Source organism: Neoarius graeffei, chromosome 3 (assembly GCF_027579695.1).
Source record: "Neoarius graeffei isolate fNeoGra1 chromosome 3, fNeoGra1.pri, whole genome shotgun sequence".
Classification (NCBI taxonomy): Eukaryota; Metazoa; Chordata; class Actinopteri; order Siluriformes; family Ariidae; genus Neoarius; species Neoarius graeffei.
In genome coordinates, this window is record NC_083571.1 from 38451637 (window position 1) to 38478431 (window position 26795).

Sequence of the window (26795 nt, forward strand, 5' to 3'; positions counted from 1 at the left end):
ATGCTCTGCATCTCTTCTCAGGATGTGTCCATACCATCTCAGTCTCATCTCTCTTAGCTTAATTCCCAAGCTCTCCACATGTGCTGTCCCTCTGATGTGCTCGTTCCTTATCCTGTCCAACTTCCCATCGCAAATCTTAACATCCTCAACTCCGCCACCTCCAACTTTGCCTCCTGTCTCTTCGTTAAGGGTACAGTCTCCAATCCATACATCACAGCTGGTCTCACTACTGTCTTATACTGTACATCTTACCTTTCACTTTTGCTGGGACTTTCCGATCGCAAATGACTCCCGAGATCTTTCTCCAACTGCTCCACCCTGCCCGCACTCTCTTTCTCACCTCACTATCGCAGCCCCCATTTTCCTGCACAGTTGACCCCAGGTACTTGAATTCACCAACTTTCTTTATGTCGCCTCCTTGCATCTTCACTACACTCTCATCCCCATTCTCATTGATGCACATGTATTCTGTTTTGCTCCTCTTCGTTCCAATGCATCCCTCCATCTCTCCAAACCCAACTCAGCCTCCTTTCTACTTTCACCGCATATCACAATATCATCCGCAAACATCATGTTCCATGGTGACTCTTGCCTCACTTCGTCCATCAAGCTATCCATCACTATGGCAAACAAGAAAGGACTCAAAGCAGATCCTTGATGGAGTCCCACCTTCACCTTGAACCATTCAGTTGCTCCAGCTGCACACCTCACTGCTGTTTCACTGTTCTCATACATGTCTTGCACCACTCTAATATACTTCTCATTCACTCCACTCTTTCTCATACAATACCATAACTCATCTCTCGGCACTCTATCATATGCCTTCTCCAAGTCTACAAACACACAATGTAGCTTTCTCTGGCCTTCCCTGTACTTCTCCATTAACGTTCTTGAAACAAAAATTGCATCCGACATGCTCTTCCTTGGCATAAACCCGTACTGCTGTTCACAGATTGCTACCTCTCTTCTCAATCTCACCTCCAATACCCTTTCCCATAGCTTCATGGTGTAGCTCATCAATTTTATTCCTCTGTAATTACTGCAGCTCTGTACATCTCTCTTATTCTTGTATATAGAGATCTTGCAGTCACGTGACCGGAAAGTACACAACCGCCATCTTGTCGGTCAAAAACACCGCTGAATACTGCTGCACTCGTGTACAGAATGGATCAATTTCAACCGACGGACTACACGGCTCATTTTTCTAATGAACAGATAACTAGATATATGTCTAAAATAAACGATCTACAGATTTGTGACCCTTATGGCTTACCGGACGGAGTTTTCACGACCGGATTTTGAACTGCCCGCGGAATACCCAGACGTGTATAATTACCTCATTAACTTTCCCTCGCTGTTCAGTGGTGAAGCACTGCGTGCTTATAAATCTGTGGACAGTTATCTTTACAGAAATTCAGGATTTGTCAGCGACTCAGATGTGGCATCTTGTAAACAAGAATCCTCATTGGATGGGTAAGTCACTTAAGTATTGAGTATAGCACTGACCAGCCGATTATAGAATAGAATAAGGTAATTCCAAATCGTCCGTCTTGTTTACATGGATCTGGCGTTGGAGAGGTAGAGGCTTGGCAGTGGAGATTTGAGTGGCTGTTTTCTGAGCTTAGTCAACAGGCCGGCTCTGCAGCCTCGCTTTTGCTTCAGCTCCCGGCGCCGCCTCCTTCGCTTTGCTTCCGATAACAATCCACGGAGACCCCGCTGGTCTCGCTATCTCGTCCGGAATGTGTTTTTTTTTTTTTCTCGTCCGGAATGTTGTGCATGCGATGGAAATCGCTACAAACCGTCATTTTCTGCTGGAAACCAATGTCCAGTAAGTCCATACGGTTGTAGTGGATATTGAAGTCCGGTACAGACGAACAACACGCAAAAATACACACAAAAAACATAAAAAACGTGCACAGGTAGGGAGAGCTTGTAGCCGCAGCCGTTGTAGTAGAATTGTATATAGTAGGGTTTTCCAGGGGCGGCACGGTGGTGTAGTGGTTAGCGCTGTCGCCTCACAGCAAGAAGGTTCTGGGTTCGAGCCCAGCAGCCGGCAAGGGCCTTTCTGTGCGGAGTTTGCATGTTCTCCCCGTGTCTGCGTGGGTTTCCTCCGGGTGCTCCGGTTTCCCCCACAGTCCAAAGACATGCAGGTTAGGTTAACTGGTGACTCTAAATTGACCGTAGGTGTGAATGTGACTGTGAATGGTTGTCTGTGTCTATGTGTCAGCCCTGTGATGACCTGGCGACTTGTCCAGGGTGTACCCCGCCTTTCGCCCGTAGTCAGCTGGGATAGGCTCCAGCTTGCCTGCGACCCTGTAGAAGGATAAAGCGGCTTGAGATAATGAGATGAGATGAGGGTTTTCCAGAAGAAAAGGTAGAAGTAAAAGCAGAAGTAGAAGTAGGAATATGGCGTTTGACCGACACGATGGCGTCTGTCACAATCTGGATCGGCTGTGACGTCACATGCAAGTGCTCCATTGGGACTAGCACACACTTCCTCCATTCATTTGGCATTTTCTCATTCTCTAGGATCTTATTAAACACTACGGCAAACAAGAAAATGCTTATTGTTAAAAGCGCTCTACAAATAAACTTGACTTTTATTGTAAAATAAACTGTGGTTAATGAACCTTAGTTTTATTGAGTCTGACAGTAAAACACTGAACCCTAGACAGAGCCGAACCCTCAACCTCACTGAACCTCCCTGGTGCTTTATTTACTTTGGCACGCGCATGACGTAGGGCGTGATCCTCGCGACTTCCACTGCAGCAGCAGCAGGAGGAGGAACCGGAAGTGTGTATCGTGGATGGGGAAAAAAGGGAAAAAGAAGAAATCTGTGGAACTGGAAAAGCAGGCCGGAGAATCTGTGAACGATATGGGATCTAAAAGCCAGTATGGAGCTGTCCTTCTAGCATTAATCGCGGTGATTTTCGCCGTTTCCGGTTCCGCTCTCCGGTCACAGCTGGACTGTAAGTAAACACCGTGCACGCGCGTTTCCTAAATCCATAACAATGCGACACACACGGCTGTGCAAAAATACTTTAAAATTTACACACAGAGTGATATAAATACAGAGGGAGGGATTAATCACTGGTTACACAGGAAGAAAGGAGCAGTTTACAGCTCTGAGCCGCGCGCTTGGGAACTGGGGCTGTGACGTCACATGCGATGCCGGAAGTGTATTTCTGTATTCATGCCAGTCACATGACATTGCATTGCATTGAGCAGATGCTTTTATGTTCTTAGACAAGGAAGTTCTAGTGCCAACTGAACAAGTGACAGAAACCTTGAGTGTAATATTCTCTTGAAGTACCAACACTCAAACAGCCAAGTTAACAAACCAGCCATATAAAGTATAACTAAATACGTAGAGAACCATACTTGCCAACTTTTCAAAATTCTCACAGGGGAGAAAAGTGCGTGAAGGACATTTTCAATTCTGATGCGCGGTTGAAATGATAAAAACAGTGGATCCCAATTAATTGCAAACCATTTGAAATTTATACAATTAAAGAGGGGCGGCACGGTGGCGTAGTGGTTAGCGCTGTCGCCTCACAGCAAGAAAGTCCTGGGTTCGAGCCCCGGGGCCAGCGAGGGCCTTTCTGTGTGGAGTTTGCATGTTCTCCCCGTGTCCGCGTGGGTTTCCTCCGGGTGCTCTGGTTTCCCCCACAGTCCAAAGACATGCAGGTTAGGTTAACTGGTGACTCTAAATTGACCGTAGGTGTGAATGTGAGTGTGAATGGTTGTCTGTGTCAATGTGTCAGCCCTGTGATGACCTGGCGACTTGTCCAGGGTGTACCCCGCCTTTCGCCCGTAGTCAGCTGGGATAGGCTCCAGCTTGCCTGCGACCCTGTAGAAGGATAAAGCGGCTAGAGATAATGAGATGAGATGAGACAATGAAAGAGTTTTTGAATTGTTGATATTGTTCTATCAATTACTCTAGGTTATGGGATTCATGTATCAGGCATGAGAGAGCTCAGAGTGAAAAATCTGAAATAATACTCTTGTCTTGAATTTTAATATAAAAACACTGAAAGGGAAGTCTGCTTAAATCAGATTTTGAGCTGAAAAATCTCATGCCAGGTCGGCACGGTGGTGTAGTGGTTAGCCCTGTCGTCTCACAGCAAGAAGGTCTGGGTTCGAGCCAGGGCTTTGAACCAGAATTTTTTTCCTATTGGTTCGTTCCGAACAGAAACGGAATTTTAACGTTTCCGGTTTTGGGTTCCACCATTAAATAGACGTTCCCGAACCGGTTAGAACAAAAAAAAATTTCGTTCCCGGAACGGTTAATTACGTTCCCTGTCAGCTGTTTAACAAATGGCTATAAAATGATGTCTCTGTCTCATCCAGCTTAAGCCAAATGTAGGCTAATTCTATTACAACCTTCATTAAATAAGACAAGAAATAATTCAAAACAATTATTATTTCAAATGTTGGCGATTTGGATTCTCAGTATGTCTTCCCATCTACACAAACAGAAAAAGTGCCAAAAATGAAAGAGAATTCGTTTAGTGTGTTACCAAAGGCTAGTCAGGCCCTATAGAGGGCTACCGCATGACGTCACCGCGCCGCGAGATTTTGTTAGGCGCCATATTGGAAGACCAAGTACACATCTATGCAAGTACATACATACATACATAAAACAAACTACACCTGAAATGTAGCCAGGGCCGGTTCTGCCCTAATCTGGACCCAGGTGCAACATCGCGCACCCCCCCCCCCCCCCCCCCCCCAAAAAAAAAAAAAAAAACACCAGTCTAAATCAGGACAACCATCACATAACTATAACTATAAACATTTTATATCAACTATTTTAACTAAATGGGCTATAATAAATAAGCCTGCAGGCAGCCACGGCGAGCCGCCTCAGAAAAGTAACCATTTGTCCTACCTTAAAACTCGTTTTGCATTTTCTGCCTCCTTTTTTGTATTTTCAACCCTCCGTTTATTTTCTTTCCTTTTCTGAAAACCCGATTTGTGTCCAGACATTTTGTTCTGCTACCAACGAACTAACTCGTCAGGTCTCGTCTCTCGAGCCCGCGATGATTCCCGTGGGAAGGGCAACAATTGATACATTTTTACAAACAGCCAATAGGGAGGTTGCAACGTTCAGGCTCTTCTTTACTCAGACACTCAGTAATGGAGACGTGATAGCAGTCCACCTTCCCGCTCTCTCCATTCAGTCAGCGAACGTCACACAGGAAGTGAACCCCAGCAGGTCATAGAAACTTGCGCAGGAGAAGAAGGGCTTTTTTATTTGTAGGCTACGGAAACTTTGAGGAACGAAATAAAAAACCGGTATTAACCAGTTACCATTATTTTTAATAAGCGTTTCTGTTCCGGAACATAAAAAATAATAAAGTTTCTGGTTTCGTTTCTGTTCCATGTGAAATAGAAAAAGTTCCCGGTTTTCGTTCCTTGAACCGGTTCAAAGCCCTGGTTCGAGCCCCATGGCCGGCGAGGGCCTTTCTGTGTGGAGTTTGCATGTTCTCCCCGTGCCCGCGTGGGTTTCCTCCGGGTGCTCCGGTTTCCCCCACAGTCCAAAGACATGCAGGTTAGGTTAACTGGTGACTCTAAATTGACCGTAGGTGTGAATGTGAGTGTGAATGGTCGTCTGTGTCTATGTGTCAGCCCTGTGATGACCTGGCGACTTGCCCAGGGTGTACCCCGCCTTTTGCCTGTAGTCAGCTGGGATAGGCTCCAGCTTGCCTGCGACCCTGTAGAACAGGATAAAGCAGCTAGAGATAATGAGATGAGATGAGAAATCTCATGCCTGAATATTGTATACATACAGAGACTCACAGAAAATAACACAAGTGATGCTTTCGAAGAAATATATGTTATTCACCAGCTGGGAGGTCCGTATGGTGAAATACCGTGACCGAGGTCTTGAAAGTACTGAGCGAGGCCCTCTGGGTCGAGGTCAGTATTCAAGGCCGAGGTCACAATATTTCACCATATGGACCGACCTTAAGTTGGTAAATAATATATTTATTTTTTCTTTACCAAATTCTAACAGAAAACGAGAGTGCCCGAAAGGGAAAAACGAGCCGAGCCGCCATTTTGAATCCTGATTCACGGCTGTAATGCAAATGGCTTCCTCCTCGGTATACAAGTGCACTTCCATGGCAGGAAAAAAAATACATTTTGCCGCTTATGCAGTCCCCTATTTATACAAATAGGAGTCATTCAGGATTCAGCCATGTTTTTGCTCAGCGTTAGCAAGTTAGAGGTTTTTAGCTTTCTCCTGAAATGTTTTCTTTTATTTCTTCTTCCTCAGGGTAGTAAAGCTCGCTTTCGTTGTGAACACTGTCGTTATCGCTATCCATGGTGTAAAATTAATACTATTCTACTGAGAAATGCTGGCAAAAATGTATAAGATTTTTGATAATCTTATAAATAAATCTTATTTAAAAAAAGATAAATGTTGACAAAAAAAAATGCTACTATGTTTGTTGTTGTGAACGAGCGAGTTGCCAGAGGTCTGTAACCGGGGTCCGTACCGTAGGATACGGACCCGCTCACCAGCCAGTCAGAGTGCAGGATTTGGACCGCAAAAAAAAATAATATAGGTTATGGGATTCATGTATCAGGCATGAGAGAGCTCAGAGTGAAAAATCTGAAATAATACTCGTCTTGAATTTTAATGTAATAACAATGAAAGGGAAGTCTTAAATCAGATTTTGAGCTAAAAAAATCTCATGCCTGAATATTTTATCCATACAGAGACCCACAGAAAATAACACAAGTGATGCTTTAGAAGAATGTTTATAATTTCTTAAAATAGTCACAGTGAATGAAAGTATTATTGGATTGCATCAAATGTGTTTTCCTTCTGTAAGCTCATGTAAAAATACAGAGAACTATAATATATATATATAAATTAAATTTTAATAAGATTTAACCAAAATAGTAACAACTCAATTAAATAAATACTGCACTGTATTAGTACTACTAAAATGCATCTCTCTCACTAAACACTTTCCAACAGAATTTTTAAAAAGCACTAGAAATCCTGTCAAAATTCTATCGGAATGCATCAGAGGAATTTGCAAACTTTGACTGGAAGTTTTCAAACAAAATTTAAAAATGGCACTATAAATACTACCATACTATCAAAATATACTCCACAATGAAATTCACTCGAATGCAAAATTTTAGTACAACCAAAATACACTCACTAGTAATCTTTCACTTAAAACCTCAAAACTATCAAAATCAATCACTTTCCAGATAATTCACTTGTAAACTTCATCTCATTATCTCTAGCCGCTTTATCCTGTTCTACAGGGTCGCAGGCAAGCTGGAGCCTATCCCAGCTGACTACGGGCGAAAGGCGGGGTACACCCTGGACAAGTCGCCAGGTCATCACAGGGCTGACACATAGACACAGACAACCATTCACACTCACACCTACGGTCAATTTAGAGTCACCAGTTAACCTAACCTGCATGTCTTTGGACTGTGGGGGAAACCGGAGCACCCGGAGGAAACCCACTTGGACAACATGCAAAACTCCGCACAGAAAGGCTCTCGCCGGCCACGGGGCTCGAACCCGGACCTTCTTGCTGTGAGGCGACAGCACTAACCACTACACCACTGTGCCGCCCACTTGTAAACTTTCAAACATAAATTCAAAATAGCACTAATACACTACCACACTATTCAAATACACTCATCAAACAAATTCTCTGTCATGCAAAATTTCACTAAGCACTTTAGAAGTTGTCCAGTTTGTTTCTGAAATGGTATGGAAGACTAGTTTAATTTCACACTCAAATGCCCATTATATTGTGATTTAAGGTATCTTTACCTTAAAATGTGTATCTGGCTGGTCGAGCATTTGCTTATCCATGGAAATTCATTCTCCCATGCAACCTGGTATTTGCATTCATATTTTTGCCGTTTGGTATTTGGTTTCGTGGCTATGATGAATGACTGCTTGTAAAAAATGTTGGACAGCCTGGGTGAATCCTACATTATGGAAGTGACTGTCGTTCTGTTCGTTGATTGGTTAAAAGTCAGTTGACGTCAGCAGTGTTTCTCATACGATTCTGATTGGACATAATCAGGAGTATTTTTAACTTGGCGCTAGGGATTTCCCAAAACCGGGAGTTTATCCAGTTTTTAACAAATACGATCGGGAGGCGGGAGACGGAGGCTAAAATCAGGAACCTCCTGGCGAAATCGGGAGGGTTGGCAAGTATGGAGAACTCAAAACAGCGAACCCCAGGCAAGATGGTACACAGCCTGGGTTGGTCTCGACCACTGGTCCTCAAACTGGGGGGAGCGCGGACACTTGGCGAGTGGGGTGTGTGGTCACAGACCGCTCAGTGGCAAATGCAAGGGGCTGGTTTACAGTTTCACCAACAAATAACGGATGTCTTCGTCTTCAGTCCAGCCAATGAAAATGGAGAGTTGTTATTTGAAATCTCAGCAAGGAACTTTTATAGACACACCTCAAGTACATAAGATCACAGACATCGGAAACACTACACAGTGCAGACTTGGTCTGGGAGAAGTGTGTTGGTATTTGTACCGATGGGGCGCGATCAATGACAGGACGTGAGAGTGGCCAAGTGACACGCCTTCAACAGGTTGTCATGCTCCATCCTGGACATCCACTCCAGAGATTATGTATCTCTCACACCAGCGCCGATCCGGATCCAGGACGGGAATTCCATCTCACCTGTATTCACTTCCTGGTTTTCACCGCTGCTTATAAATATGCTGCTTTGTGGTTATAAATATGCTGGATTGACCAACACAGTAAAATGGGAAAGTCCAAGGAGCTCAGTGCAGATCTGAGAAAGAGGATTGTAGATATACACAACTCTGAAATGTCTCTTGGACCCATTTCTGAACAACTGTAAATTCCAAGATCAGTTCAAACAGTTGTATCCAAGTTATTGTGAGGTGTAGTCACTTTGCCAAGCCACTTTGCTTCAAGAAAACCCAAAGTGTCACCCTCAGCTGAAAGGATATTGGTTTGGATGGACAGGAACAACCCAGGAACCACCATGGCACAGCCCTGTTATGAACTGGAAGCTGATGGATCACTGTCTACAGTTCAGATCACCATGGACTAAGAGGCTACTATCCAAGAAATAACCCCCTGCTCCAACTAACTTAACTAAAGTTTGAAGCTGACCACACGGACAAAGAAAAAGCCTTCTGGAGGAAAGCTGTATGATCAGATGAGACAAAGATTGAGTTGTTTGGGCACAATGACCACCATATACAGAGCGACACTGTACTAGCTGGTGGTGGTGGTAGCAGCATCATGTTTTGGGGCTGTTTTGCTGCCAGTGGAACTGGTTCATTGCACAAAGTGGATAGAATAATGGAGGACTACCTCAGAATTCTTCAGCATAAACCATCAGAAACTTGAACACGACTTGGGAGTCACAACAGGACAATGAACCCAAACACACATCAGAGCTGGTTGTGGAGGATAAAGCAGGCTAATATTAAGCTTAAAACAAGTCTTGACTTCAGCCCTTTTGAAAATATATGGACTGTGCTTATAAGTCGCGTCCATGCCAAGAAAAAAAAAATTAATTGAACTCTAGCAATTCTACCATGAAGAGTCGTAAAATATCCAACCAGAATTCTGCCAGAAGCTTGTTCATGGTAAAAAAAATGTTTTGGTCAAGGTGAATCTTGCGAAGAGACATTTTGCCCAAATATTAGGTGTGGTGTATGTATAATATTGACCCTGTGTTGATTTCAGGAAACCCAAAGAAAACTTGTGCACCAAATTCCTGTGTTTTTTTTTTTAAATTAAAGATGTATACTATACAATCTGCCACAGAAAAAGAGCAGTTCAGAGAAATTACTGAAAGCCAAAATACTGCCATGACGTTCATATCCAAGATGACATTCACGTCACTGTATGTAAACTTCTGACTACAACTATAACCTCCCCAACCTATTGATGCCAATCTCCCTTAAAAAATACAAGCCCCGGGATAACTGGACTTAGCCCCTGGTCTTTTCAATAGCTTGAATAGAAATGGTCCTGTGGCGAACTAACGCATGATGAAAAACGCGGTGCTATTCTGTGTTCGGTTCGTAAATCAACGGGAAACTCAGATTCCTTCACTGTTGGTTGTTCCCAGACTCTCCTGACTCTGTTCAATTGTAAATCAAATTTTCTGTTGAAGTAAAGGCTAAAGGAATCCTAATACCTCTTTTGAATAATTCCATGCTAAAATAACTTTAAGTAAGCTCCAAACTAAAGAGCTTTATTTGAGTTTGATGGTGCACAAGCTGCCCAACATCAAGTCTTTCTTATTAGATGCTGGAGTGGAGCCCAAATTTTATATGGAATGGAGAGGCCTAGCTGTATCTGGACAAATATTTGAGTTGTGCCAGTTTGGTTGGTACAAACCTATATTAAGTCCAGGGTGATATGTCGGTAACTAAGAAAAAATACAGACTAAGACTAAGAAAAAGTGAAGAATACTTATTCAACGTTATTTTTCAAGGAAAAAAGTGGAGAAAAATTTTCAGAACCCAGCGGGAACCTTAGAACACTGATGAGAATTTGAAAATCAGAAAAAAGTGTGTGTGTGTGTGTGCGTGTGTGTGTGTGTGTGTGGGGCTCAGACGGATTATAGAAAGCATGTGACTGTATGAAACTCCTCACTGCTGCGATTAGAAATGAGAGAATTAAATGAGAGCTACTGCCATTTTCAGGAAACAACAGTAACTCAGAGAGACCTGACCTTTAATCTCTTAACACTCTTAAAACACACACGAATATCACATTCTCTAAACATGAAAATGTCTCACAAACCACTAAGAAAGATGTGTAGAATCAGTGATGTGGTGAAGTTTCCTGTCAGGAGAAATGTGTTTGTGTGAAGTTTCTGGAAGGAGTCTCCAGTGTCAGCGCTCTGTAACAGTCAGAGATGAAGCTGGAGCTTTAAGTTTTCTGGAGTTTACACTTTGCAGTAACACGAGAAGCTGCATTTATTGAGAGGTGTTAATGATGATGCACTGAGGCAGTAAAGGTCAACTGAATTTGTTTATTAATGTTTCTGTTTATTATTAATGTTGATGAAAGAGAAGTTAAAGTTTGTACTGAAGCAGATAGAGGAGGTGGTGTGTATAATAATAATAATAATAAAGGAAAAATATAATTATGATTCAGTAAAAAGTGAGCATGCTGAGTGACAGGTGATCCTGGGTCACAAAGGGGTGGGGCTTAGGTTAAATCTGTTCATCCAATCAGAAGCTAGCTCATGTGACATCATCACTCGTTGAATTGGTTTCTTCTCTCAGGGTCGCGTCCCAGCAGGAAAACTCCAGTGCTGAAGATGGACGAAGCGTTTCTGACCGTCCTGAATGAGATCCAGAATGATCTGATCCTCTTCGTACTGTCAGACCAGTGTTACCAGGTTTTACACACACACACACACACACACACACACACACACACACACACACACACACACACTTAACACTAATCCCTGGAACAGAACACAGAGGTGAGTATGATATTTTAACAGTGTTTTCTTTGTGTGTGTGTGTGTGTGTGTGCGTGTGTGTGTGCAGTGTTTGCCCCAGCCATTGGGGATTGTACCATCAGTTTCAGAGCTGGGGAATGTTTCAACAGTGAGCTTCACAGTGAGCACACAACATGCACTCACGCTCCAGCTAAACAGCACACCAGCTAACACTGAGCACTGCAGGTCAGCTATACACACCTCTGTGTGTGTGTGTGTGTGTGTGTGTGTGTGTGTGTGTGTGTGTGTGAGAGAGTTGTGGTGTTTTACTCGTTGTTGCTCTGGTTGTGATTGAATCTGGAGCTAAATGTCCACAGAGTTCACTTCCACTTCGGGGAGCAGGGGAACTACTCACTGTGGGTGAAGAACCTGACCAACCCCAGTCGCATTAACTGCACCATCATCACCGTCACAGAACCCATCAACTCCTACCTGCGTAAGCCTTTGAACTATTAATACATTAAAAATAAAAATAAAGTTAAATGTGCAGTAGTCAATTCTTGTTCCTTACTAATATAAATAATGTGGAAAAATCAATAATAAGAATATTATTGTATTACAGTCCTGTAACACTGCCTGGGTTGGGTGTGGATGATATTTTATGATATTTTAACAGTGTTTTCTTTGTGCGGATAGGCATGGACAGGCTTTGTGCGGATAGGCATGGACCTTTGCGTCCATGGGTTTGAGTGGGGCTTTGTGTACATGAGTGGAGAATGGGGTGGGGTTTTGTGTAGTATGTTGGAATGGGGGCGGGCTCAAAGAGTGAAAGCGTCATTCAGACTTTTTTGAGCGCCACTTATTTTACTGTTTCAGACTCATGCTGACTTAATTTACATACTGCACCTTTAATAATAATAATAATAATAATCATCATCATAATGTGTGTATGTTTGTTCTTGTGTTGTGTTCAGCTCTGCTCATTGCGTTGGTGGTGTGTGTAGCAGTGTGTGTGTTAGCTGTAGTGCAGAGGTCAGTGATGAGGTGAGACAGAGTGTTTAAAATCACACACACACACACACACACACACACACACACACACACACACACACACACACACACACACATATATTCATACAGGCATTTTTCAAGTTTTTATTAAACATTTATGCAGTGATGTGCACAGTCCCAGTGGAAGGTGTGTGTGTGTGTGTGTGGTTTCAGGCTGAACTTTGTGAGGAAGCTTATCCTACATGTAGGGAGCAGCATGGAGGCCGAGAGACTCATCAACTCCGTGAGACTCTTTCACTCACTCACTCACCCACCCACCTACCTACCTACCTACCTTTCTTTTTAGGAACACGTTGTTCCTCATCTTTCTTTATTAATCTTCACCTGCCTTTTCAGCTGTTCATCGTGTGTGTGTGTGTGTGTGTGTGTGTGTGTGTGTGTGTGTGTGTGTGTGTGTGTGTGTGTGTGTGTGTAGGATCTCGGTTCTCCTGGTAGAATTGTGGAATCCACTGAGTCTATCACCCCACCCACCACTGGGAGACGCCTCCGATCCCTCGACACATTCAGAGGGTAAGAGAGAGAGGAGGGGTTAGAGAGATGGGGGGGAGATGTAGGGTAGAGAGAGATGGGGGACAGAGAGAGAGAGGGGGTATAGAGGGGATAGAGAGGGGGGGATAGAGGGGTAGAGAGAGATGGGTAGAGAAAGAGGGGGGATAGAGAGAGAGAGTGGGGATAGAGGGGGTAGAGAGAGATGGGAGATAGAGGGAGTAGAGAGAGATGGGTAGAGAAAGAGGGGGGATAGAGAGAGAGAGTGGGGATAGAGGGGGTAGAGAGAGATGGGAGATAGAGGGAGTAGAGAGAGATGGGTAGAGAAAGAGGGGGGGATAGAGAGAGAGAGATGGGGATAGAGGGGGTAAAGAGAGATGGGGGATAGGGGGAGTAGAGAGAGATGGGTAGAGAAAGAGGGGGGATAGAGAGAGAGGGGGATAGAGGGGGTCGAGAGAGATGAGAGACAGAGAGAGAGGCAGATGGGGTAGAGAGAGATGGGGGATAGAGAGAGAGAGAGATAGACAAGGTAGCAAGAGATGGGCGAGAGAGAGAGAAACAATCCACATATGACCTTTAAAACATGTTCCTCTTTGCTTGCCATTCCTATTTTTAAAAAAATCATATCCCTGACTGTGTGTGTGTGTGTGTGTGTGTGTGTGTGTGTGTGTGTGTGTGTGTGTGTGTAGGTTTGCTCTGGTGATCATGGTGTTTGTGAATTATGGAGGGGGACGTTACTGGTTCTTTCGACACCAGACCTGGAATGGTCAGAACCAGAACCTGTGTCTCTCCTCTCTTCTGCTTTCCGTCATTTTTCCTTTTGTTTCTTTTCTGTCCAGCTCTTTCTTTCTTTCTTTCTTTCTTTCTTTCTTTCTTTCTTTCTTCTCTTTCTTTCTTTCTTTCTTTCTTTCTTTCTTTCTTATGTGTAATAATTTAGATCAGCTCTCAGGATGTGTGTATTTTCTCTCTGCAGGACTCACTGTGGCTGATCTCGTCTTTCCTTGGTAAGCTCTCACACAAAGTATGTGTGTGTTTTCTATAATGTTTGAGATGGTTGCTGATGTTCTAGTGAGAATTCTAACTGCTCACTTTTCCCTCCTGTTCCACTTCCTCCTTTGCTTCCTCCTCCTCCTCCTCCTCTGTAGGTTTGTGTTCATCATGGGGACGTCTGTGTCTCTGTCCCTCAGCAGCTCTCTGGCTCGGGGACTGAGATGTTCTCGTCTGTTGATGAGAATCTGTTGGAGGAGTTTCCTGCTCTTTATCATCGGAGTCCTCATCATCAACCCCAGTTACTGCAGCGGCCCACGTGAGTCAGAGTTACTGCATGATCCCCATGAGGTTGAGTTTAGGTTTGAACAATAATCCTGAGATCACCCTGAGAACTCTGAGACCAGAAACCAGGTCTGTTACTGTACCTTCTCTTCTCTTCTCTTCTCTTCTCTTCTCTTCTCTTCTCTTCTCTTCTCTTCTCTTCTCTTCTCTTCTCTTCTCTTCTCTTCTCTTCTCTTTATTTTTGTCTTCCTTCCAGCTTCCTCCTCTCCTTTCATCTTGCTTTATTTCTTTATTTCCATCTCTCTTCCTGCATGCTGTGCCATGACTGATCAATACATGTTGAAGCCAAACCCCAGACTGAGGAAGGTGTTCATTGCTGAAACACTGTAAGGAAGTAAAGTTGTGTTCAGTCAGGTGTGTGTGTGTGTGTGTGTGTGTGTGTGTGTGTGTGTGTGTGTGTGTAGTCTCCTGGGAAACCCTCCGTATTCCAGGTGTACTACAGCGCCTGGCGTTTACGTACCTAATTGTGGCCATGTTGGATGTTTCCATGACTCGAGCTCGGCTGGGCGGATCGTCTACGGTGAGTCACACTGACAAAGCTGCAAAAACTTTTAACGCACATTTTAATATTTTTATAAAGAAGTTTTCCAAAGAAAATTGGGCAAATAGGAAAAATGGAAACTGAAACAGAGAAGTCAGGAAACACGGAGGTGAAAGAATGAGGAATCTTGGGGGGGAGAAGGGAACAAGGAAATTTGAAGATGCAACTCAGGAAGGATGAGGAAAACGGGGAGGAAAAAAAGTTGGAGCCAAAATATTAGGGCAAGAGGGAAACGCTAGAAAACTAGGAAATACAGTTAGGTCCATATATATTTGGACACTGACACAAATTTTGTTTTTTTACCTGTTTACTGAAACATATTGAAGTTATAGTTATACCGTATAATGGACATGGACATAAAGTCCATACTTTGAGCTTTCATTTGAGGGTATCCACATTAAAACTGGATGAAGGGTTTAGGAGTTTCAGCTCCTTAACCTGTGCCACCCCGTTTTTAAAGGGACCAAAAGTAATTGGACAATTGACTCAAAGGCTATTTCATGGGCAGGTGTGGGCAATTCCTTCATTATGTCATTCTCAATTAAGCAGATAAAAGGCCTGGAGTTGATTTGAGGTGTGGTGCTTGCATTTGGAAGATTTTGCTGTGAAGAAAACATGCGGTCAAAGGAGCTCTCCATGCAGGTGAAACAAGCCATCCTTAAGCTGCGAAAACAGAAAAAAACCCATCCGAGAAATTGCTACAATATTAGGAGTGGCAAAATCTACAGTTTGGTACATCCTGAGAAAAAAAGAAAGCACTGGTGAACTCATCAATGCAAAAACACCTGGACGCCCACAGAAGACAACAGTGGTGGATGATCGCAGAATAATTTCCATGGTGAAGAGAAACCCCTTCACAACAGCCAACCAAGTGAACAACACTCTCCAGGTTGGTAGGCGTATCAATATCCAAATCTACCATAAAGAGAAGACTGCGTGAAAGTAAATACAGAGGGTTCACTGCACGGTGCAAGCCACTCATAAGCCTCAAGAATAAAAAGGCTAGATTGGACTTTGCTAAAAAACATCTAAAAAAGCCAGCACAGTTCTGGAAGAACATTCTTTGGACAGATGAAACCAAGATCAATCTCTACCAGAATGATGGAAAGAAAAAAGTATGGCGAAGGCGTGGTACAGCTCATGATCCAAAGCATACCACATCATCTGTAAAACATGGCGGAGGCAGTGTGATGGCTTGGGCATGCATGGCTGCTAGTGGCACTGGGTCACTAGTGTTTATCGATGATATGACACAGGACAGAAGCAGCCGGATGAATTCTGAGGTATTCAGAGACATACTGTGTGCTTAAATCCAGCCAAATGCAGCCAAACTGATTGGTCGGCGTTTCATAATACAGATGGACAATGACCCAAAACATAAAGCCAAAGCAACCCAGGAGTTTATTAAAGCAAAGAAGTGGAATATTCTTGAATGGCCAAGTCAGTCACCTGATCTCAACCCAATTGAGCATGCATTTCACTTGTTAAAGACTAAACTTCAGACAGAAAGGCCCACAAACAAACAGCAACTGAAAACCGCTGCAGTAAACGCCTGGCAGAGCATTAAAAAGGAGGAAACACAGCGTCTGGTGATGTCCATGAGTTCAAGACTTCAGGCAGTCATTGCCAACAAAGGGTTTTCAACCAAGTATTAGAAATGAACATTTTATTTACAATTATTTAATTTGTCCAATTACTTTTGAGCCCCTGAAATGAAGGGGTTGTGTTTAAAAAATGCTTTAGTTCCTCACATTTTTATGCAATCATTTTGTTCAACCCACTGAATTAAAGCTGAAAGTCTGAACTTCAACTGCATCTGAATTGTTTTGTTCAAAATTCATTGTGGTAATGTACAGAACCAAAATTAGAAAAATGTTTTCTCTGTCCAAATATTTATGGACCTAACTGTAAGTGAGCTCAAAAATGAGGGAAAAGTGGGCAATAAGGGTATGAGGGACCTGCAGAAGTGGAGATCAGGGCAACCTGTAAATGAGGGAGGAGGAATGAAGTGAGGAGATCAGGATTAAGGGTTTAAGGAACTGAGAATGAATCAAGTGAAGAAGATCGGGATGAAGGGAACAGAGAAATGAGGAAGTGAAGGAGGTGAGGAACAAGTAACAAAAGAGGACTCCGGGGATTGAGTGAATTTAGGAACTGGGAAATAATGAACCAGTGGAGAAGAGGAACCTGTGTTTGATAGGTTCCGTGTGCGTGTTTTCAGGATGTCTGGTGGTATCCAGTCCATGACGTCATCCTCTATTGGCCGGCGTGGGTGTGTGTGTTTCTGCTGGAAACTCTGTGGCTGTGTGTGACGTTCCTGCTGCCGGTACCAGCCTGCCCGAGGTGAGACCATGAAAGACCAGGCTGAGAGAAAACCAGCTTCTAGCACAAACCCAGAACCTTAACTGTCCTGCAGATGAATTTCTTCTACTCCACCTTCTTCTACCCTTACGATGTACGGGTAAACAGGAAGTGCACTACACTCTTCTTTTCAGTCGCTGGATTTAATTCTGAATCGAAAATATTTTTTAATGAAACTACCCAAGCCCATCTGGACCAATGGAATCAGAGATAATGATCAATATGTCCACGCTAGCAGAAGTGATGATTGGTTAATGAAGTTCCTGCAGCGCTCTCTGCTTCTGTTATCGACTGAAGTTTATGAAATTAACATGGACATGAATTTTCCATTCCGATTCCCTTCAACTCAGTGAGGAAACATTCCAGTGGCATAAATTCAGTCTAAACTTCGGTCTTTACCTTCATCCCATGTGTAACCGTAACCTCATTAAATGTGTGAGAAACTTGATTCACTCAGTAAAGAGAAATATAAAGATGTGAAGAACATAAACTTATAAATGTGTGAATGTCCCACTGTAAAGAGGAATTAACACTCTGACGATGTTATAACTACAAACTCACTCAAATTCCCAAAAGTATTTATAATACTGTGGTAAAGTTAAAAGTCATTTTTGTGGTGTTCTGGGTACAGTGGTGCTTGAAAGTTTGTGAACCCTTTAGAATTTTCTATATTTCTGCATAAATAAGACCTAAAACATCATCAGATTTTCACACAAGTCTTAAAAGTAGATAAAGAGAACCCAGTTAAACAAATGAGACAAAAATATTATACTTGGTCATTTATTTATTGATGAAAATGAGCCAATATTACATATCTGTGAGTGGCAAAAGTATGTGAACCTCTAGGATTAACAGTTAATTTGAAGGTGAAATTCAAGTCCGGTGTTTTCAATCAATGGGATGACAATCAGGTGTGAGTGGGCACCATAGGTCGCGTTAACCGACAATTGTCCGTCATTGACGGATTTTTTTTAGCTATGACGGAAAAATCTGAAGGCCATCGGTCATTTTGACGGATGTTTACCGTTACCATTACCAATAACAATAATAGCCTAATAATAACAATAATAAAACATAATGAAACATATAATTGAAATGATTGGCAAGTTGTGGCAGAGTTTTCTTACATACAGTATACATAGTCTTCACTGCCGTCACTTTCAATCTGAGCCGACATTGCGGCGAGTCTTGATGTTCGGTGCATAGGCTACTCATGTATACATTGTAGCCACTGCGCAAGGCTGTTCCCCCCATCGCGCTCCTGACCGCGCTCTGACTTTTCTTTTTTTTTTCTTTTTTTATTTATTTGCTAACAAATACAAAGTAAAAAGGACAGAATGAAACAAATCAATACATACACATGACATACAACAGAAGCACTGACGTAACTAACAACAATTTCAAAGGCTGGACAATACTACTAGTATGTTAACAAAGAGATGTAACAGAACACATGGAGACAAATTCGACAAAGATAAACAAGAGCTATATTGCTGTATAGAGGAGGATGGGTGGGGTTGATTAGGGGTAATGAATGTGCATATGAGATAGAGGAGGGTAGGTGGGGGGGATTTGGAGGGGTTTTGGGCCTTGAATTATGGGTGGAGGGACAGTGTGTATATGTTGGGGGGGAGCGGGATATGTGAAAGTAAGCACGTGTGTGTGTGTGTGTGTGTGTGTGTATATAAGCAGTGCTGGTCTGTGTCGGGCCAGGGAGAAGGAAACTGGATCATAATGAAGGAGAGAGGGGGAGGAGGAGTATTATTTTATTTGGTAATCATTTGTGTTAGTAAATTTTTTTATAGATAGAAATTCTAAAAATAATAGTTATTTAATAGTTAATTATGATGACTACCTGAGCACCTGTTATGGCTATGGTGCCAGCCCCCCCTGCCCAAGCTGATTCATGATGGGACGACAGAGGGGAGGGGGAGGTACTGCATGAGGCAGGGCTCCGGGCCCTGACGCCCCATACACCATGCACTCTGATACCTGCCTACTCTTGGTATTGCACAGCGCGCCTTATCCTCTTTTAAATGCTCTACACATTAGGAAGCACACACCATTTGTACACCTGCAAAAAGAACAACATGATAGACTAGGGTAGGGGAGGAGTGCATGTGGGAAACCTCTGCAGGTGCTTCGCTGCACTCCTTGCCTCTTTTAATGCAAATACATCTCTTCTTTTAATGCAGTACATTTTAGAGAAGGCACACATTCTTGTCATATACAGTCATATATAGGATAGGTAGGGTGTGTTGTGCGGAGGCGCTCTGACTTTTCTAACCACTAGCACAGTGAGATGTATTAATGTTTCCCTTCTCTGCAGAAGACACGTCATTTTTGCTATTAAAAAAAGAGATGCATTGGGTTGTTTGTGTCGTTTCCCTGCCTGTACAATAGCGCTCATTTAGGCTAGTTGTTTTCTTTTTTTTTAAAATGAAACAAATGTCGATTTATTGTATTCTTCCCCAGCAAGCTTAGGAAGCTTAGGAACATCACTGCTCGAATATCTGCTAAACTATCATTTTAATGAGAGCACGAGTAGACAAACTAACATTTAAACATAACTTTGTTTTATTTAAGACCTTCCGTGTCAGGTTCCAGGCTCCGCCGAGCCGAGACGCGGGGTGCAGCTGCACTACTGGTGCAGAAAGACCGCATGCTGCAGGATTTCCTCCCTATGAAGAGAGTACTAGCAGGGTCGGGAAATCCAACTTTCAGAGGCTCTTGCCGGCTTCTGATCACTTCCCTGGGAGAAATGTTTCCCGACTTCAGAACTTTGGCTGAAGTGGCGCTGGTTATTCCAGTCTCCAGTGTCGCAGCAGAGCGCGGGTTCAGCCTTCAGAATAAAATTAAAACGTCAATGAGAAGTCGTCTGTCCGAGGCAAAGATGCAAAATTTAATGACAATTGCCTCGGCAGCAGTCTCCATTGACGACTTTGATTATGCACAAGCGAGCTCCCAATTTAAATCCATGCGGGCCAGAAGGAAGGTTTGAGCTCACGTAAACAGGTCAAATTAGATTGTCACTTAAATCGTTGTAGTGGACTGTTCATATTTTAACTGCAATTGTCTTGCTACGTTGTAAAATAACATTGTTCATATGCCCGTTAAGGCTCAACAGCCGCAATGTTTTTAGCGGAGGGAAAATGGGTTCACAAGTGACCGAACGTCAGAATCTCTGTTCATCTTTTTGCATCATAAATACATAAATAAATGATTAAATAATACAAGCTTGTTCTGTGAATTAATTTTTAAATGAAAATGAGTCCATGAAAACACAAGTTATTAAATATATAGCATTTATAGCCTATATACATTGTCATTTAAAAGTTAAAATAAAATGACAGATAATAATGGACAATGACGGAATTTTTACGACCCTGTCCGTCAAAAGTCTAACGTAACCACTGGTGGGCACCCTGTTTTATTTAAAGAACAGGGATCTATCAAAGTCTGATCTTCACAGCACATGCTTGTGGAAGTGTCTCATGGCACGAACAAAGGAGATTTCTGAGGACCTCAGAAAAAGTGTTGTTGATGCTCATCAGGCTGGAAAAGGTTACAAAACCATCTCTAAAGAGTTTGGACTCAACCAGTCCACAGTCAGACAGATTGTATACAAATGGAGGAAATTCAAGACCATTGTTACCCTCCCCAGAAGTGGTCGGCCAACAAAGATCACTTCAAGAGCAAGGCATGTAATAGTCGGTGAGGTCACAAAGGACCCCAGGGTAACTTCTAAGCAACTGAAGGCCTCTCTCACATTGACTAATGTTAATGTTCATGAGTCCACCATCAGGAGAACACTGAACAACAATGGTGTGCATGGCAGGGTTGCAAGGAGAAAGCCACTGCTCTCCAAAAAGAACATTGCTGCTCGTCTGCAGTTTGCTAAAGATCATGTGGACAAGCCAGAAGGCTATTGGAAAAATGTTTTGTGGACAGATGAGACCAAAATAGAACTTTTTGGTTTAAATGAGAAGCGTTATGTTTCGAGAAAGGAAAACACTGCATTCCAGCATAAGAACCTTATCCCATCTGTGAAACATGGTGGTGGTAGTATCATGGTTTGGGCCTGTTTTGCTGCATCTGGTCCAGGACAGCTTGCCATCATTGATGGAACAATGAATTCTGAATTATACCAGCGAATTCTGAAGGAAAATGTCAGGACATCTGTCCATGAACTGAATCTCAAGAGAAGGTGGGTCATACAGCAAGACAATGACCCTAAGCACAGAAGTCGTTCTACCAAAGAATGGTTAAAGAAGAATAAAGTTAATGTTTTGGAATGGCCAAGTCAAAGTCCTGACCTTAATCCAATCGAAATGTTGTGGAAGGACCTGAAGCAAGCAGTTCATGTGAAGAAACCCACCAACATCCCAGAGTTGAAGCTGTTCTGTACGGAGGAATGGGCTAAAATTCCTCCAAGCCGGTGTGCAGGACTGATCAACAGTTACCGGAAACGTTTAGTTACAGTTATTGCTGCACAAGGGGGTCACACCAGATACTGAAAGCAAAGGTTCACGTACTTTTGCCACTCACAGATATGTAATATTGGATCATTTTCCTCAATAAATAAATGATCAAGTATAATATTTTTGTCTCATTTGTTTAACTGGTTTCTCTTTATCTACTTTTAGGACTTGTGTGAAAATCTGATGATGTTTTAGGTCATATTTATGCAGAAATATAGAAAATTCTAAAGGGTTCACAAACTTTCAAGCACCACTGTACATTTGAGAGCATTTATAGATATATTTTAGGGTATCGTTTGTGTTTTTTAAGAATATTGTTGATTTGTTTGGAGTATTGATCATGTTTTGGGGAAGTCTTAGATTTAAATTTTTTTACAGTAGATTTAATTATTTATTTCAGTCATTTCAACTTTCAATAACATACACACTGGTTACATACAGTACATATCAGCAAGAAAGACCGAAAAGGATTAGACTGAAGCAAAAGCTTATTGCGTCTGCCCTTATTTAAATGTGTTTTGGAGGTTTTTTTATGGGGGTATTTGGAGTCTTTCTGGGGTGTTCTTGGCTTGGGGTATTTTTTGATGTTTTGGGGTATTATGGAAGTTCTGGGGGTATTTTAAATGTTTTGGGGTGTTAAAGTTATTTGCGGATGTTTGCGGAGTATTTTGGATATTTTTCAGGGTATTTTTGGGAAGGCTTTTTTTGGACTTTGCTTTCGTCTATTTTATTTTATTTTGGGAAATTTGGGGGATTATTATTTGTTTCTTTTGGGACTCTTGGGGGTCTCTGGGCCTTTTTGCAGTAACTTTCTTTGTGTTTTTTGAATCATTTTGGTTCTGTTTCCTTGGGGGGGGCGTTCGGAGTTTTCTGTGTAATACAGGAATACAGTGAGTGTTCGTTGGAGTCGCTGCCCGTGGTTCTGAAATGGTTCTGCTCTGGCTCTGACATCATAAAAACAAAGTGTCCTGACTGGGTTTACACTCAAGGGGTGACATGGGACTGGATTTTCACTCCTGTCCCTTCCCAATCCCGTGACAGAATAAAAAAGAAAAAATTATGTCCCATCCCAGTCCTGGATGAATGACTCTGGTCCCGTTCCTTGTTTTTCCTGGTGTCTGTTGTGTTTCTGCTTTTGGAGTGGAGTTTATTGTTTATGGGTTTATTAAAGTCTTATGGATGTTTTGTTATGTCTGTTTGGATGTATTTTAGGTATTTACTTTTTTTTTCCAGGAAGCTTCTTTTGGTCTTTGGAGGTTTTATGGTGTTTAGATGTTTTTGGGTTTTGTTTGGATCACTTTTGGAATTTTTTTTTGTTTCGTGTTGAGTGATTTGGAAGACTTTTAGGATATGAATTTTGTCTTCTGAGGTTCCATTTTAGGTTTTTTGTTAAAGTGAATTATTCTCTCTCTCTCTCTCTCTCTCTCTCTCTCTCTCTCTCTCTCTCTCTCTCTGTGTGTGTTCTGTAGTGGATATCTGGGTCCAGGTGGAATTGGAGATTTTGGATTTTACCCAAATTGCACTGGAGGAGCTGCAGGTTACATCGACCGCTGGCTGCTGGGAGTAAACCACATTTACCAAACACCATCATCACGGGTAAACACACACACACACACACACACACACACACACACACACACACACACACACACACTTGCATCACCAGACTATTCATTTTTGTTTTGTCTTTCAGGTTGTGTATCAGACCACAGTCCCATATGACCCTGAGGGTGTTTTGGGAAGCATTAACTCCATACTCATGGCTTTCCTCGGCCTTCAGGTACACACACACACACACACACACACACACACACACACACATACACAAATGAAACTAAATAAAACCCTTTCTCTCTCAGTATTACTTTAATTACTTTATTATTCAGAGGCTGTGTGTGTGTTTACAGGCAGGAAAGATTCTCCAGCACTACAGTGATCACCCCAGACAGATAATGACCCGTTTCCTCATATGGAGTTTTGTCCTGGTACACTGACGCTCTCTAGGGGTTTTTAAGCTTTTTTTTTTTTAATACATTTTGAGTCATATATATAATTTCACAGGTTTACTAAATCTTATTATTACCTTGAAAAATTACACCAGTAGCAAATAGGTTGATAAATTTATTATTATTATTTTGTAGGGAATCATCTCAGCTGTTCTGACTAAATGCTCCAGAGATCATGGTTTCATCCCCGTCAACAAGAACTTATGGTAAACCAGTCACAGACTGAAGGCACGCTGTCGTTATTGAACTGAGTTGTATTTTATTGTAAATATTATATTTAATAAGGATTTAATTTCTGTATTATTTATGTGTCTGGTGTATTGAATGAGCGCCACCTCTGAACTCCCCAATATATAATGAAGTAAAGGAAATAAATGTGTTTATGGTAAAGTTGAAATGTATGTGGATATTTTCTGTGCATGTGTGCAGGTCTCTGTCGTATGTAACAACGCTCAGCTGTTTTGCCTTCGTGTTGTTGATGTCATGCTATTACATAGTGGATGTGAGGAGGTGGTGGAGCGGAGCACCATTCTTCTACCCAGGTGAGCTCACCTGTAACACACTTTCAAAACATGAGGAGGACATCGCTTTCTTTCTTTCTTTGTCTCTCTCTGTGTGATAATCATTTACAGTCAGTAGAAATAAGTATTCAGAAAGTTTTGTTTGTGGTGTTTAATATACTTTTGGTGCATTTTTCCACTTCACATGTACACACACATGAAACATGCCGTGGGTTGGGAAGATTTCACACAGTAAGTAGTAATCATGCTGAAGGAGCTACCTAAAGTTCCCAAAACCACTTGAATGGACCTTCAGCATCTCTGTCAGTACAACTGGTTCCATAACATGCAGGTGGAAAGTTCATGGAACTACAGTACATCATCATCATCATCATCCCGGAGCAGGTGATCGGTGCTCTCAGACTAACGTTGAGGAAGGTCAGAGAGAAACCAGCAGTCACTCGAAAAGAGTTGCAGGACAACCTGAAAGCAGCAGCAACAAGTTCCACAGAGAACAATCAGCAGCAAACTGCACCTCAATCATCATCTCGGTTCCTCCAACAAAAACAAAGTGTGTGAACACTTCTTTCTCCTCATTGTGTTTCTTTATAATTCTGTACCTCTGTGCCATCAGGTATGAACTCCATTCTGGTCTATGTGGGTCATGAGGTGTTTCAAGATTACTTCCCATTCCGCTGGAAAATGAGAAACAGCCAATCGCATGCTGAGCATCTGACACAGAACCTGCTGGCCACGTGTGTGTGGGTGCTAATCTCCTACATCCTCTACAGGAAGAAGATCTTCTGGAAGATTTGAATTCACACATTATCACCACCTCATACACCCCAGACCTCAATCCTCCTCCTCCTCCTCCTCCTCCCCCCCATCCTCAGTCCTCCTCTTCCCCTCAATCCTCCTCCTCCATCCTCCCCCTCTTCTCATCCTCAATCCTCCTCCTCCCCATCTTCAGTCCTCGTCTTCCCCTCAATCCTCCCCCTCCCCTCGTCCTCAATCGTCCTTCTCCATCCTCCCCCTTCCCTCATCCTCAATCCTCCTCCTCTCAATCCGCCCCTCCTCCTCTCATTCTCAATCCTCCTCCTCCCCATCAATCCTCCATCCTCCTCCGCCTCCTCTGAATACTCCCCCTCTTCAATCCTCCTCCTCCCCTGAATCCTCCTCTCCTGAATCCTCCTCCCCTGAATCCTCCTCTTCCCCCCCGTCCTCAATCCTCCTCCTCTTCCCCCATCCTCAATCCTCCTCCTACTCCCCCCCAATCCTCCTCCCCATGCAGCTTTCATAAATAATTAAGAGATCACTCCTCCTGATTAATAACTTACTGACTTACAGTAATTCAAATATCTGAAGAGTACAGTAGCCTTTTATTATTAATCAGGCAGGAAGTGAGGAAATCTGAGGGTCACTCAAGATTGGATGCCAAAAAAGTGAACAATATTGGAACAGCAGGTTCCGTTGGATCACTTGACATTCTGAAAAGTGCTAATAAACCATTCTGTCCCAAAACCATTCAAACAAAGCCGACAAGATTCATGAGCTGAACTCAAACCCTGTAGAACCTGGTCGGAGCCACAATAATCCCAAATTACTAATAAAACAAAGAAAGAAAAAGAAATGTTAAGTTTTTAAATTCAATCATGTATCTGTGGGGTCTCGTCTCCTTCCTCCTCTTTTATTTTTACTCTTTTGAGATCCTCACATGGTCGATAAATTAAGTGTAATATTATTCACTATTATAAAACCTGGGATAAATATTCCAGCTGTGAGATACATTTTGTTCTCCTCGGGGTCAGTGGTGGGGTGCGGTGGGGCTTAAGTTAACGCTGATCAGCCAATCAAAAACTTTGTCATCTCATCACTAGCTGATCTTTTCACCCTTGTCTCAACAACCTCGTTAGTATTCAATTAATTATACAATGGAATAATTAGTGCAAAGTTAGCTAGGTAGCTTCTCTAATGTAAATACATAATTGTGATTAAGGTCAGTATTTTATGCTATTTCAGTATGTCAAGATCAAATTTCACTTCAGCTCTGCCCTTACTCTTATTTTCTCATTAATTAGCACAATTCTTGGTCTAATTGCACATAATGGTACGAGTTCCTCAATCACAACTCCAGTCCTTTCTCTTTTTTAGCTAGAGAGAGGGAGAGAGAGAAAGAAATGCAGTGTATTGTGATATAATTATTCGGTAGAATAAAACTTATGATTAAAGGATAAACGAGATGAGCAGTGGAACATCTCAGCTGGCTATTTTCTTCTAATTTAGATGCTTTTGGGATTTTTATTACATGTTTATTTCTTGTGTAAATGTGAGATTCCTAAACCAGATGGACGATTTTATAACCTGTTACGCCGTAAAACTGTTTACTCAGCATTTTTATTATTCAGAACACTAAAACTTTATATTGCCAAATACCACAGTTTCGAACAAATTCACACAATGTTTTATGCAATAATTTAAGTGTTGGTGTGAATTCTGAATTTATAAACACTGATATTAATGTACTTTTATTTTAGTTTTTATACTTGTTCTACCTTAAATTACAA

At 42.3% G+C, this 26795-nt stretch overlaps 1 protein-coding gene across 1 annotated transcript; it reads left to right on the forward strand.

The window, feature by feature from the left end:
* The first annotated feature begins 2741 nt into the window (after window positions 1-2741).
* On the forward strand, window positions 2742-26795 carry LOC132883332 (heparan-alpha-glucosaminide N-acetyltransferase-like). Its single transcript, XM_060916795.1, has 18 exons — window positions 2742-2969; window positions 11290-11405; window positions 11563-11699; window positions 11831-11949; window positions 12428-12497; window positions 12678-12747; window positions 12940-13034; window positions 13700-13776; window positions 13984-14014; window positions 14156-14316; window positions 14747-14862; window positions 17105-17226; window positions 23195-23321; window positions 23419-23505; window positions 23633-23710; window positions 23867-23937; window positions 24161-24273; window positions 24866-26795. Exons 1-18 carry the CDS (start codon window positions 2807-2809, stop codon window positions 25045-25047), a joined length of 1935 nt encoding a protein of 644 aa, XP_060772778.1. The 5' UTR covers window positions 2742-2806; the 3' UTR covers window positions 25048-26795.